We start from the raw sequence: 14,581 nt of genomic DNA on the forward strand, positions 1-14,581 counted from the left end.
TTAACCTTTTAAAAGACTTCCATTATCTCAGATTTAATCCCAGTTTCTTCATCAAGGCTTTATGATTTGTTCCTACAATTCCTGCATATCCATTCCAGTTTTTCTCCCCATCTCTGCCAGACTACCACAAGCTCCACTCTGGTCATACCAGTCTTAGTACCCATTCTCCAATGCCTCAGCACTCCTATGCTACTTTGAAGGAAAAGATAAAAAAAAAAAAAAAAAAAAAAAAAAAAGTGAGAGGGAAGGACTATAAAGCTCCTAGCCTACATGCCTTGACTTTGTAGGACATTTCTAAAGCCATCCCTACCAAAATGCTCTCTAGTTGCAGTATTTATCGTTGCAATTCTTTATCAAAAATTAGATGATGCAATTAGGAGTAGCTAAAGTCTTTGGTACATCTTGATGTCTGGCTACAAGGAATTTGCCTAGGCATACTCTGGCCTCACACCCCTTCTAGGCCGAAAAACAGGTACAGGGTGAACACCTCCTCAGTTCCAGAACCACTTGGAAGACAGCTAAGGCAGGGAGTCACTACGTCCTGCGTCATCACGTGCTGGGAAAAGGGTGGGGCCCCCCTGGGAGTAGCGAGGGGCGGGGTCGAGCAGGTGGGGCGGGACTGAGGGGCGGGGCCGGGCTGCGCGGGGTCGCGGCTGCAGAGGAGCCGGTCCGAGGCTGGTGGCAGCGCCTGAGTGCGGTCCCCTCGACGCTCCGTGCCCCACGCGTGCTGTGGAGGGGCTCAGCCCTGTGCGAGCCCGTGACCGGACCGGTGGCGGGACTCGGAGGTGGCAGCGGAGCCGGGCTCTGAGCGGCGCGGCGGCACACGGCGGGAGCCGGGAAGTCCCAGAGCACCGCGGCGCCTTCTGGCTCCCGGGACGGGGCGCGGCGGGCGTGCGGGCTCCTCCTCCGCGGCCACCCCGGCAGCCCCGCGTCCCCTCTGTCGCCCGCACCTGCGCGTCGCGGTCGGTCCCGCCCTCGGCGGCGGCTCACCTGGGCGCCGCGCGGGCCGGGCGCCGCCTCCGGGCCGCAGGTGGAGCGGGTAGGGCGCGGGCACCATGAGCAGCGGCGCCAACATCACCTATGCCAGCCGCAAGCGGCGCAAGCCAGTACAGAAAACGTGAGTGACGGCGGGCCAGCCGATCGGAGGGTACGGGAGGTCCCCACGCGGGCTGCCAGCCAGTGCATTTAAAACCCATGCCCGCCCAGGGCACCGCACCCTCGCAGCTTGGCGACCTTCGATGCCCCGATGCGTTGACAGGTCTGACCTACCTGAGGCCGCTCTGGATTATTTAGCTAAGCCTGTCTTGAAATCCTTCTCCTCTCCAGTTCGCCACCTTGGTGAGCTTTAGAGGACGTGTAAGATCCTTAGTGACCTGAGCTCCTGAGGTGAGGTGCTGGGAAGAGCTAAACACGTGCGGGTTTTGAAGGAGGGGTTCTTGTGCCTCTGAAGGAATTCCTTTCTGTTCTCAACAGCCAGCCTTCTGTTTTGCTATCTCCTTTACTTGCTAGGCAGCAATCTTGCAGGCTCAGTATAGAGCAGAGTTGATAGTAGATTGCAGCCTGCAGTGGACAGGTGCCCTGGCGGCTTGGTAGCATTTTTAAGCCACCCTTTGGTGAAGCTTTCTTCCTTTTGGAATGGTTTGGGAACCTATGAAATTAAAAGAAGAAAAGAGGAAATAACTGTACTTACTTATAAATTCTTCTCATTATCTATCTATAATTCATTTTCCCTCACTTAAAAATGTCTTGCCAATTCTAGCACGGGTTTACAGTCTTTGGTCTTTGTTTTGATGAGGGTATTTATGTGCAATGAGAAATACTTATAAATAACTTTCCCCAGAAAAAACAGATTCATGCTTGAGACAGGTTTCTGTTTAGGAGTTGGCTGTATTGACGCATTCATCAATAATATCTTGGCGTTTCTACAAGTTACCATTGCCCAATTTTTCATAAATAGGTTTAGGAACACTTTCAGGCAATCCGTAGTGCGCATTTTGCTTAAAATTCGACTTATCTATCACACAAGTGAACCGGAAAAATAACATTGTATGATTCATACACTACTTACAACTGATTACTGGCTTAAAAGTTTTGCTATTCGTGAATTTTAATTTTCTTTAAGAATTTCACCTGCCCTGGTTCCTCATATCTCGGCTTATAAATTAGTATTGAGAGAAGAAGTCTGTGGGTAAATGATGCCACCAGAATTCAGAAGTTTTATGGTACACTGTATCAGACGCAAATATCACCGACTCAGCAGTTTTCTGCCTAGGCATTTCTGAGGCCTCCGACTTCCAGTACTTTGCTGTTTGTAGAATGGTTTCTTTTATTAAAACGTGTTTGCTCAGTTTGACATTGTTCCTGAGGGTTTTCAAGTACCTGTTCCATGTTTTCATTAACAGCAATACTAACTCAGCATGAGGAGAAATAGTTGTATCTCAGATTTTATGAACATGGGCAAAAAACAAACAAACAAACAAACAAACAACCTGAAGCTCCTTGTGGATTTTTAAGCTATCTATATTCATTGTGTCATTTAAGGACATGAAGTACTTTCTACAAAAGGTTCACTGTCTTAGTTTTTATTTGTTATAACATTTAATGTTTTTAGTTTCTAGTTAATAGAGAGAGAGAGAGCTTCCCTTTTAACACATAACACTTCCCTTTGGATCAAGACACAGCTTTTTATTATATTGTCTCAGTATTTTCATTATTCCCTCACACTGTAACATACTACATTTGATAATTTATAACTAAACTGTGGTCCCACTCACGTAGTTTGATTTTATTTGGTCCGTAGCTGCAGTTTATCAGATCTTGACTGAGCACCCTGAATTGACTAACCTTTCAAGTGTTTTAAAGGTCACCAGCTTTGTACAAGAGCTTATATCATCTAGTGAAAGTCCTTACACTTTCCCCCTGAATGGGAAATGGTCAACTTTACAATGCACTTAGTCCAAGTTCACTCTTAACAATTAGGTTATTAAATTTTAATATGAATCTTAAACTTAAAATATTAACTTGTGTGCCATGAGGCCCCAAAAACCACAACATCAGGGAAAACACATCTTTGGGGTGACCATGCTTTCTCATTTTACTTAACTTGGATCCTTTATGGGGTAGCCATTTTGTTTTACTCAGAGAGCACATGCACTGTTATTCTATGGTTTTGAAAAATGCCCACTTAAATGTAAAGTAGATGACAAGATTTTAACCTGAAGGATCGGGAGGCAAAATAAGCCCCCTCTAGTGGCCAGTCTCACCATGGCAATTATCTTTAGTAGGAACTAAGTTTGAAAAAATGTTCAATTTCATCCCAGTACAGTGTCTTGTATACAGTTGACTGTGAATATACAGTTGACTGTGAATAATTGTTTCCTTCCTCTTTGGTGCAATGAAAGTTAGGAAGTTAAAGGGCCCGAAGCAACCGTGCATCCAGCCCATATCCTCATCTTCAAGGTCAAAATTCCAAAAACTGCCCCGGGAGTAGACAGTTCTTCAACATTTCTTAGCTAGCTGCCCCACACTTAGTAAGTCTGCTCCAGAAAATGAGCAAATGTTTTCATTTAAATCCTGTTCTTGCTTATTCTCTTTGGAAAGGAAAATGTTTTCTGTATTTGTTGAGTTATTCCAACTCATGAAGATGGCTGAAATACCTGCTGTGGAATGATTGATTGCTCTGGCCATTATAACTTTAAGTACATTCTGGAAGTTTTATTAAGACAGAATTGCTTTCCTCCTATCTTAGTTCATCACATTTTTAGAAAGTTAGTAAAGCCTGCTAGCAAATCATAGGTGCTTAGTAAGTTGTGTGCATTGGAAGATGAGGCAGTAGTGGTGGCAATCAAGCCAGCCTCCGTGGGGTGTGGGGGCTGTAGCTTTCAAGAGTCACATGACTGCTGTTGAGGTACACATTTGATCATAGCTTTTTGCCTTATTAATGTGCTGGTGATGTCGAAGGAATGTAAAAGCCCTTCATTCTGTGCAAACACCGTGAGCCTCACCTATTTAATAAACCTTACCAGAAGTTTTGTTATGTAATACTGTTTTCCACAGACCTATGGTGTGGTGCCCTCTTCTAGAGAGCACCTAGAATAAAGGTCCTTCCAGATGCTTAATCTTTTCCTTCATCCTTTTCTCTCAAATAGCATTATTGAGAGGGTGTCTGTGTTGAGGCTGTAGATATATATGCCTGTGGATGGGTCTAAACACAAGGGCTCAGATCAAGCAGAGCAGAAGAAACCACAGATCCAAACTAAAAGATGAGGCCTAGTTTCTCACTGCTGTTAATCCCGTCACAGTTTTTGTTGTCTGTATTTTTTTCCCCTTCCTGCAACTTATCTCTACCCCACTTCTTATTCTTTCTCTCTTTCTCAAAGTTTTTTTTTTTTTTTTAAGACAAGCAGGACAGTCTCCTCCACTCTGCACTACAGTTAAACTAGGAAACGGAAGGCTGCCAGAAACCTAAGTGAAGGCCTATTCTCCAAGCACTGCTAGCTATGTGTTGCAGGCCTGAGTCAGCACTTATAGACATGGCCCACTCTTACCTTCCCAGCCAGTGAACTCAGTACAGGCGCCTTCCTCTGTTAATGCCATTATTCTGTACTTAACATTGTTATTTAGAAGTGGTCACTGTGTAAATCTTAAAAGTACTCTCCTACTTTCAAACTCTTTAAAAATTATCTGTTTTGCTTTGCAGTATAATATAGCATAAGCATGCTGTTTTCTTTTTTAATATTTTCTAATAGGAGCGTTGATCACAGGATTTTCCATGTATAGTTTAATTTCATTTTCATAGTGCTACTATGGAAACAATGTCATTTCTGACATGTTACTGGGACCTAAGGTTCACATTCAAAGCTGGTTCATGTTGTCCAAAACCAGACTTTGGATGTAAATCTCTACTTGTTGGCTCCAAATCAATGTTCTGATGTTCTGACCAACAGGCAAGACTGCCTAGCTGACCAGGTTAGTCAGTGAGCATGATAGCCTCTGTCCTGGGAATTTCTTGTTGCCCGCTGCATCTTTTTTAATGGTGTTGAGGCTGAAAACACTTCTTTGCCATTTGAGGACTTGAATATACTTGCTCATCTCTTACATCTGTGTTCGTGTCTTTTCTTCTTAGAGTCTATCTCCCCATCTTCCTGTACTGCGCACTTACCCCTTATAAAGCATTTTGATAATTGAGCTGTGTTCTATTGAGTATCCTCAGTATTTTCCTCTTCAGGGGACATCCTATCACTTCTAACATTTCAGTAATTTAACTGGTGTTTTAGAGAATACCCTGGACATTTGTAAATTCTCACATAAATGTGTTATTGCCACAGGACCAACATCTGCAGGTAGAATGTGGGGGCACAGAAGTGTATGTTTGCTTCTAAGGTTGAATCGATCAAGTGTTGCATTCAGATATAGTGTCAAATTATAAGATTTTTGTGAATTACATTCCCTTGGTTGTCTATGGAACACTCCTCTCCCTGTGTATTTTACTGAAAAATATTACCAGTTTTACAGGCAAATACTGGAGGTGGTTGAGTTTGTGTGTTGGGACTGTGCATGTGTGCAGTAGTAGGATGTAGGTTTTGGATTTTCCCCTTCCCATATTGACTTGCTTTGTCAAATATTTTACAGTTTGTTTCTCTCCTTTTGAACTCAACCCCTCTAACATGCATTCACATTTAAAATGTCAGCAATATACACACAGTGGCATCTTGCATTAGTGTGCTGGGCATTGACTTTGATGCCTTCCATAGGACTTTAGTGTCCCATCTCTAAGTTTTATTCACATCTCCCTAACCTAAGAGTTTTGTATTAAATCTGCTTTCAGTGTGTCATTGTGTTTGACTGTGTAAAAATTCTTTGCTGTGAGATAAGTAATGTTCTGTGATTGCATTTTCCTCCCACTAGTATACATTGGTAATTCTTACCAGTTTCCATCTTCATATTCTTTTCCATGTATGTGCAAGGTCTTAGGTTGATGAAAAACAGGATTTCTGCCTTTGTTTTCCTTTGTATTTATTTCTGAAAGAGAAGGATAGTTGCAGAAGTGTTGTATTCTGCCACTATGAATCAATTATCCTGTGGATGGGTGGAAATACAAGGGCTCACATCAAACTGAACAGAAGAAAACACAGATCCACACTAGAAGATGAGGCCTAGTTTCTCACTGCTGTTAATCAGGTCAGTTTTTGTTGTTGTCTGGCTTATGTTTATATTTAACACCTGATTTAGAGGCCTGCATCTTTATGAACTTTTGAGCATCTTTGCTAAATCACCGATATCAGTGAGCAATGCATTATCCTTGTTTGTCTTGGTATAGAATATGCTTGGTCCTGGTAGGAAAAGCACAACTGCTGTTTGTCTTTACAGGGACCAGAGCTTCCTCCATAGTGTCTGAGGTTTACTAAGTGACTAGTTGATGATCACTTAACATTTTCTGGGTCTTGTCTTAGTGAGGTAGTATATTGGATCTGTTATTTGGGCTCAAGCAGTAATACTCAAAAAGAATATGCATGTGCATAAGAAAGCAGAAGAAAGAGCATTCATCCCAAACTCAGAATCACCCGAAGAACCATCATTCTAGGACGTATTTCATTTTCTTGTGTTTTTGCTATGTGTTTCTGCTGTTTACACATAAATCTTTCCTTGACCAAAAGCAACAGGAAAGTAAAGAACCCATCACAACTAGAGATTAGCAACAAAGCAGTGGCAAGAGAATTTTAAGTCTCAGAGGTCTGTGGATGCCTTTTGTCTCATATAGGGAATTAAAACATCAGGTTAACTAGCCTAGCAATGAAATTCTTTTTTATGTCATACATCACCCCTGTCGTTTTTAATTAAGTACACAGTTTATGATGGTTTGCATTTGAAAATCTTGAAAATTTGAAAAATGCCCATGCATGGGGGCTGGGGGAACAAACTGAAGAATGCAGGCATTTAAGAGTTGGGTGTATTTTCTTTTACTCCATCTTAAAATTAATCCCATACTCAGTGTGTGTGTGTGTGTGTGTGTGTGTGTGTGTGTGTGTGTGTGTGTGTGCCCATGTGTGCATGGTGGAGGCCAGAGTCAGGAATCATCTTCACTTTAAAAAAAAAAATATGTTTTTCTCTGAGACTTGTATACAATGTATTTTGAAGGTATTCTTCTCCTCCCCAACACCTCCAGATCCTCTCCACCTCTCTACCCATTCAACTCCCTCATCTCCTCTTTCTCTCTCTCTATATATATATCTTAAACCCCATCTAATCTATGTTTTTGGCCAGCTACTCCTGGGTGTGTGTCACTCCATTGTAGAAAACTTGACTTTTTTTCTTCAAGTCCAATAAGTGTTATCTTATTGTTATATAGCTTCTCAGGTGAAGGTGGGGACCAGGCTGACCTTCTCTCTTCCTTGCTTGGGTTTTGGCTGGCTTGAGCTTTTGTAGGGGCTTTGTCACAGTCTCTGTGGGGTTGATATGTCCTCTGCCCTGATGTCACCTACCACCTTTGGCTCTTAGGATATTTCTGTCCTTTCTTGCATATGGATATAAACGTCTGAATTATGGTTGAGCACATGTTTTAACCTCTTTTTTATTTTCTACATGTTTGCTTATTGTGGGTACCTGCCAATGGCTATCCACTGCTACAAGAAGCTGCTTTCCTTACAGTTGAGCAATGCTCTAATCTATGGGTGTGTCGATAAGTCATTAGGAGTCATTTGATTGCTGTATCCATTTAACAGCATAATAGTGGGTTTTCCCTAGGACTCATAACCTATCTAGCCATGGGTTCTTGGGTTCATTGGCATTATCAGGTATGGGTTCCATTTCATGGAGCAGGTCTTAAATCCAATCAAAAAGAGAATACCGTGGTTCTGTATTGAGGCCATTTAAGTAACTGTAATAGCAGCATAGTTAACCTTAGAGTATGAGAGGACACACTAAAATCTTGAAGGAAGATTAAGGAAGTAGGAATTTGAGCTTCTATGCTAACCAGTATGTAAATGATGGACTATGTAAATAAATAAACATTATAATTCTACAGCCATATGCATGTTTAATAGTAGTTTTCTAAGTAAAATTTGCTTTAAAATAAATTTTTACCTAAAGGCTCTTTCAATATGGAAATACTTCTGTTTTATTGTACAGCTCAATGCATTTATGTATTTATGCATGAATGTTGTGAATCTCTTCATTATTTGTGGCCATACTTGTTATTATGTGACCTTTTATCATAATCATGTTAATGAGAAAAGAAGGAGTTGGGTGTAGCTAGTATAGTAGAGGGGTTTATTGAGAAATACTTCATATTTCTTGGATAGAGAGTAGCACCCCACAAGGTAATAAGAAGGGAAGCCCAGATTCCAGGAAATATGAATGAGGACCTTCAAGTAGACTAGAGGTATTCAAGTACTAGTAGGTATACTGAAGCAGTGAGAGCAGATTAGTATAGAGGGAGAAGCCAACAGAGTGAGCTAGGAATCTAGAATTTGGTGTCTGTTGAGGAGACACCACTTTAATTGTCTAGGATTACCGAAACCATAAGTTTGCATTGCCAAGCACCTACAGTAGTAACATTAACTTATGATTAAGTCGAATTGTTCACTTTTTTTTTCCACTTTACTTCGGACACGGGGTACAAATGATGAATCTAACACCTGTAGATGAGATGAGGAAGTCCTTAGAGAGTGCAGACAGTCTGGCATTAAAACCCAGAAACATGGGGAACAAACGCTGAGCCTAACATGTGTAGATTAGACCGAGAAGTCCTTAGAGAGTGCGGGCAGTTTGGCGTTAAAACCCAGCACTAGATACAGTGAGCTGGACTTTGGAAACAAACTTATTTGCCTCCACTCAGCTGGAGCCTGCGATAGACAGGTGGGAACAGCATTTTTGAGGTTAATGCTTCAACAAATCATGAGTTGTGTCTTTGCCTCATTAGAAACTCCATTTCTCCTTAATCCAAGCTTTATATGGATCAGCTTTTATTTAAATAATGGTTGGCAAGCATGGCAGTGTAGATGTAAAGCCTAGACAAGAGTAAATATACCAGCGTACCCCAGGTCTATGCTCTTGTTACAGGATTATTCCCATTCTGTAGTGTTCTGTGTGTCATCCATTCATATGAAGATATATGAAATATTTTATAAAATAATTTTATTTTATAAAATCTCAAAAATTATCAGTGGAAAAGTAAGCTAGACATATTTCTTCACCTGCTTGATAGTTCAAGAGCTTCAAATCCTGAGGAAACATACCACAGAGTTACATTACTGAGTCTAGGGTGCCCTTCTCAGCCCAAGTTTTCTAGACCTTTCTCTGCATTTAACTTTGCACCGGGAACTCCATATATGCTAACCTTGTCTTTTTCCATCTGACTTACCATCTTTTGTCCTCTTTGCCTATCTCTTATTTAGCTCTATCCCTAAATGTCACTATTGTTCAAGCTTCCTTTTGTTCAGTGGTCCTCTCATTAGGAATCAGTTATGTTTGTAAGTCTCAGAGTCATTTGCAGTCACTCCTCATTCTTGTTTTCCTTACCCTCCCATTGCATATCAGTTTGGCCAATGTTTGAATCCCGCTTACATCTCTCCTTAGGTACTCCGCACTCTCCCAATCACACCCTGAGGTCAGACTCTGATTATTAATCTGAATGCTTCTAGCTGGTGAAGATTCGTTAGGGCTCCAGTCTGTATCAAGTACTATGCTGAGCACTGCTGAGAACACAGAAATAATCGTGCTTGCACAGTAAGAAGAGCAACATACAAACAAGTATATGCTATTTGATTTAACTTTATTTAACAATTTTGGAAATTTGGTCCCATATTAAACATTGATTGCATAAGGTACATGCTAACACATTAAATGGTGGACACTTCTGATTTGTGTAAAGAAACAGTCGCAGAATCCAGTACAGGGTTCAATACTGCAAGAGCCATCACAAGACAGTGCTTGGTGGGCTGTGGTTCTTGGTTACTATTCCTTCTCTGTGTCATCTCAGGGATCTTGCATCTGTTTATGTTATTCTCCCAGTTGTTTCATGGTTGTTACTGCAAAGCAATTAAGAGTGCATGACGAGATTGAATTTGCAGTTTTTGAAAATGCAAATTATTTATATGGCTTATTCCTTAATGGAACATTGCACGATGAGTAAGATTCAGAAGATGTGGGGTAGGTTAGGCAGTCTATTGCAAGGCAGGTCATAAAGGCCCTTTACAAAAGTCTTCCGTTGTCGACTTAAAGGGAGTGAGTCAGAGCAAGGAGTTGCATGAGCACACCAAAGTGCATGTTGACAGCTATAAAGGACTTTTTAGCTCTGGAGTATAATGGTCAAAGAATATGTTAGTCCACAGAGCAAAGCCAAACTAGAAAGATCATGAGGGCACCTCTCTTAACCAGGGGACTCAGTGCTACTAAAAGTTGTAACCAGAGAAGCACCGTTAGATTTGTGTTTTAGAAAGAATTTTCTGACCATGAGATTGGAACTTAAATGAGTCCTGCCTTGTTGTACATATTCTCTGTGACCAAGGGCAGCATGGCAAAACATAGAACTGATAGGGTAGATCCCAGTTCAGGGCTTGAGATAATTTTCAGATGTCAGAATCTAGTTTTCCTCCATTTCTAGCCATATTGTACATGTCTGTACTGAAACATAAGACAGATTTTTCCTGTCTGTTACAGTCAGCACCTCCACCAACCCTTCCTTACTTTGCTTTAGATTGCTTAACGCCAGATGCAAACATTGTATGTGTGGCCATTGGTTTTTGTTCCCTGTCACCCAGCTGCAACACAAGAATGGAAGGTTTTGTGTGCTAATTTCACATCTTAATGTCCTGCACCTGTACAATGTAGGCATTCAGTGTTTCCTGAAAGAATGTGACCTCATCCATCTTACCCCCTCTCTCGTTTTCCTCCTTCTCACCTTCTTGCTTTAGGCCTCACTTCACCCTTACCCAGGGTCATAGTCAGATGCCATTTTTAAGCACTTCTTTACTTTATGTAGCTCCCGCAACAGTTTTTGACATAGTAGAATAATATCTTTGTGGTCAGACCAGGATAGGGCATATCTAAATAAGTAGTGGCAAAGTCAGTCTTTAATCACCACTAGAGAGAGGATTACAGGATGAGGCAGATACACAATAGAATAATGAAATTTTGCAAGTGATTTAAATTTGATTATATGCATATGGATGGGAGAAATAAATAAGGAATCACCACCAGTTTCTGTTTAATAAGAAATTATACAAACGCTTTAAAGAAGGTATTGAGTTTTGTCTGTGTATCTCTTTACTTTTTTTTTTTTTTACAGAAATAATATGGATTCTAATATAGAAAGACATGTTGAAGAAATTATTTTCTAATGGAGTGTAAAAAATGTTAAAATTCTGAATTTTCTTCTTTCTATATGAAATATCTCCATTTATATCATTAAAGATATAAATTATCTGAAATACTTTTTCAGTCAAAATGGTGCTGCTCTACCCAGTCAGCCTCTGTTTTGTGTGACATTGTACTTTCATTTGTTGTGTCCTACATGGCTTTGTTGTATGGATCTTATGGCAAGTGTAAAGATGTGGTCTAAAATTTTATTATTTAGTTTCTTTTTAACGTGTGTGTGTGTGTGTGTGTGTGTGTGTGTATGCACGCGTGCGCGCACACACACATGGGCGCACACATGGAGGCCATGGTATGCTTGTGGATAACAGAACAGCATAGCACAGGGGCATCTCTTATCTTTTCTTCCATGTAGATCTTGGAAGTTGAACTCTGTTCACAGGCTTGGTGGTTGGCACATTTCCCACTGAGCCATCGCATTTATTATAGTCTCTGTTTTAGCGGGGCGGGGGGGGGGTCTTCTGATCTGTCAATTGACATTATGTTATTAATTTGAAGTTTCAGATAAGGCCTTTCTGTAAAACTCAGTTTCATCTCTTGGCCATGGCTGTCTCCGTTCTTTATTTCTTTGTGTTTTGTTTTGTTTTTTTCTCTTAGAGGAACATCATACTACAGTGTCAGGGTCTCCGTGGCTTTTTAATTGAGAAGCAAACCATAAAGCTAATCATTATGTAGACTTAGTCCAGCCATTAAAGTAGAAATTGCCTCTAATATTTGACATGCAACAAATATGAATACCGGAACTCAAATTTATCCTTGTTTGTATTTAAGGACTATATTAGGTGGGTAGCAGATCATCTTCAGGTTCCAGAAGGATGGGGGAAACTGGTTTTGAGTGGGATGTGTACAGTAAGCATCTAGTCCTCTGTCTCTGGCTTCTCTGTCATCTTCAGAAGCAATGCTGGGCTGCTTCTCTAGAAGACAGCACAAGTGTGATTTCAATACACTGCAGTAAAGAAATTCCCATTCCTTTGGCTAACTGCTATTTTCAAGAGGAAAATAAAGCCTAGTAGACTTGTTCATTGATGGTTACTACACTACATATATATGAAGCGAGTAAGCATTTTTGTAAGATGCGTGTAGTATTTCCCCATGATGAGGCTGTAAGCTTTCAATAAAGGGTTTCCCCTTTCCCTGTTTTTCTTCATTAAGATGTAGAAGGAAAATTTGGGCAAAATCTATGCAAACTTGAAGTAGATCTTGAAAGTTCGTTCTCTTAGAGATGTGTCTGAGGAGATATAGTGCACCTGCTGAATTTTCTAAAGGCTTTTGTGCATCTTCGTTTTTCAGAGTAAAGCCAGTCCCCGCTGAAGGAATCAAGTCAAATCCCTCTAAGCGACATAGAGACCGGCTGAACACTGAGTTGGACCGCCTGGCCAGCCTGCTGCCCTTCCCACAAGATGTTATTAACAAGCTGGACAAACTCTCGGTTCTTAGGCTCAGTGTCAGCTACCTGAGGGCCAAGAGCTTCTTCGATGGTAAGACAACAGGAGTGACTTTGCTGCAGTAACTTGTACAATTCTGATGTTAAGTTTGCTTCTTTTAATGTTGATGACTATTAAAACTATCTGTGAGTGAAAACATTTTGTTTGTTTGTTTGCTTTTGTTTTGTTTTCTGTTTTTTTTTTGGTCATAAAAATAATTGACAAGGCTAATTTTGTAACTATTGTTAAATTAACCCTTCTGTCTCATTCATTAGATAAATATAGCCATTTGAATGATATATGGTATCATTCTTTGAAAGTCATATATTTAGAAGTTATACTCAGGCTTTGCTTTTAGAAGAAATTACAAAACACTTGATGAACGTGATTGGGCCAGGGGCTATAACTAAGTGGATAGGAGAGTGTCTGCTGTAAAAATCATGAAAATCTGAGTTCAAATCTTCAATTCCCACTTAAAAGCTTGGAGTGGCCTCATGTGCCTATAACCCTAGCACTGTGGGAGACAGAGGCAGAAGGGCTCTGGGGTGTGCTCAAACTGCAGTATGCTCCTCATTCACTAGGCATCATGTTTACTGAAGTGTGCTCATCACTCATTAGGCATCGTGCTGAAATGCAGATGTTTAGCCTTCTGTAAACTCAGGTGGTGCTGATGATGGCTGTCCAGGTCAGCAGGCAGCATCCACTCATGTCTGTAATGTGTTTTTTTGCCAAGGAAGTCACTTCCCTTTAGATGTATGTTTATATGGTTTGATGTATTTTGTTTGAGCTACTATGACTGCATGCTTCTTTGTTTATGTGTTAATAATTGCAATCTATCAATGTACACTGATTCCTATGGTAGTGATCCATGTGATCTGCAGTGCATACCAACTCCCACATCAGTGACCTCATGTGGTCTATACTGCGGAGTCCTACAGTAGTGAGATCATGCATAGTTTCATAGCAGTTCCATCCTACTCTGCCCTTGATCCTGGCTCACTGTGCACGGCTCTGTGGTGTGTCTGAGCATCCTTGTCTGCAGTAGCCTCCTCCTGGTAGAGCTAACACAGAGCCCTGGCTTCTTGATTCCCTTTATTTTTTCTGACTGTAGCTCTGTCCCTCCCATTACTTGCAAAGTCCAGAGAACTTGTGTGCACACCCTTGGCTCTCAACAGTGCCGACAGTGACATCTCCAGACAAGCATTATCAGCACTGAATGGGCTTGTTAGCATCCCTGGACCTGCAGGGTCAGTCACTGATTGTGGGTAGAGACCTGAAAATGCTTTGGTATCCTGAACCTCAGTGTTCCCTTATACACTATGTTCACTGCTGTACCAGATTCCATTCACTTTTCCCTGATGTAGGCTGTGTCTCTGCCTCAGAGAATTTCGTGTACAGGGCATGGGGCCTCTGTGTCAACTTAAGAAAAGGTTTACTGAATTCAATCATTGTACCTTTCAATTTGTTGTGCCTTTATATTGAGGATTGTGTGTGAAAGGTAATGTATATGTTTGTGTGTTTGAAAAATAATGTATATGTTTGTATGTGTGTGTGCATGTATATATGAGAAAATATATACATTGTTCCCTGTTTTTAAAAGAAGCTTCTTAGGATACCTACTACACCACGTAAGCATTACATAATTACTATCTTTAAGATATTTGTATGCTTAACATATGTTTATTTACACACATGCATGTTTAAACATGTCTTGTTGACCAAATCTGCCTTATTAGCAATGCTGTAGTTTGCCAGGACTATTAAGTGTTTTTCAGCCCTTCATT

At 40.9% G+C, this 14,581-nt stretch overlaps 1 protein-coding gene across 1 annotated transcript in view; it reads left to right on the top strand.

Annotated features, from left to right (window-relative positions):
- Positions 1-775: 775 nt before the first annotated feature.
- The window catches only part of Ahr (aryl hydrocarbon receptor), a 39,643-nt gene continuing 25,837 nt past the window's right edge, over positions 776-14,581 (top strand). The window contains exons 1-2 of the mRNA XM_051175095.1: positions 776-1,117; positions 12,664-12,851. Coding sequence (XP_051031052.1) covers positions 1,056-1,117; positions 12,664-12,851 — 250 coding nt within the window. The 5' untranslated portion in view covers positions 776-1,055. The remainder of the gene's footprint in view (positions 1,118-12,663; positions 12,852-14,581) is intronic.

Source organism: Phodopus roborovskii, unplaced genomic scaffold, assembly GCF_943737965.1.
Source record: "Phodopus roborovskii unplaced genomic scaffold, PHOROB, whole genome shotgun sequence".
Lineage (NCBI taxonomy): Eukaryota > Metazoa > Chordata > Mammalia > Rodentia > Cricetidae > Phodopus > Phodopus roborovskii.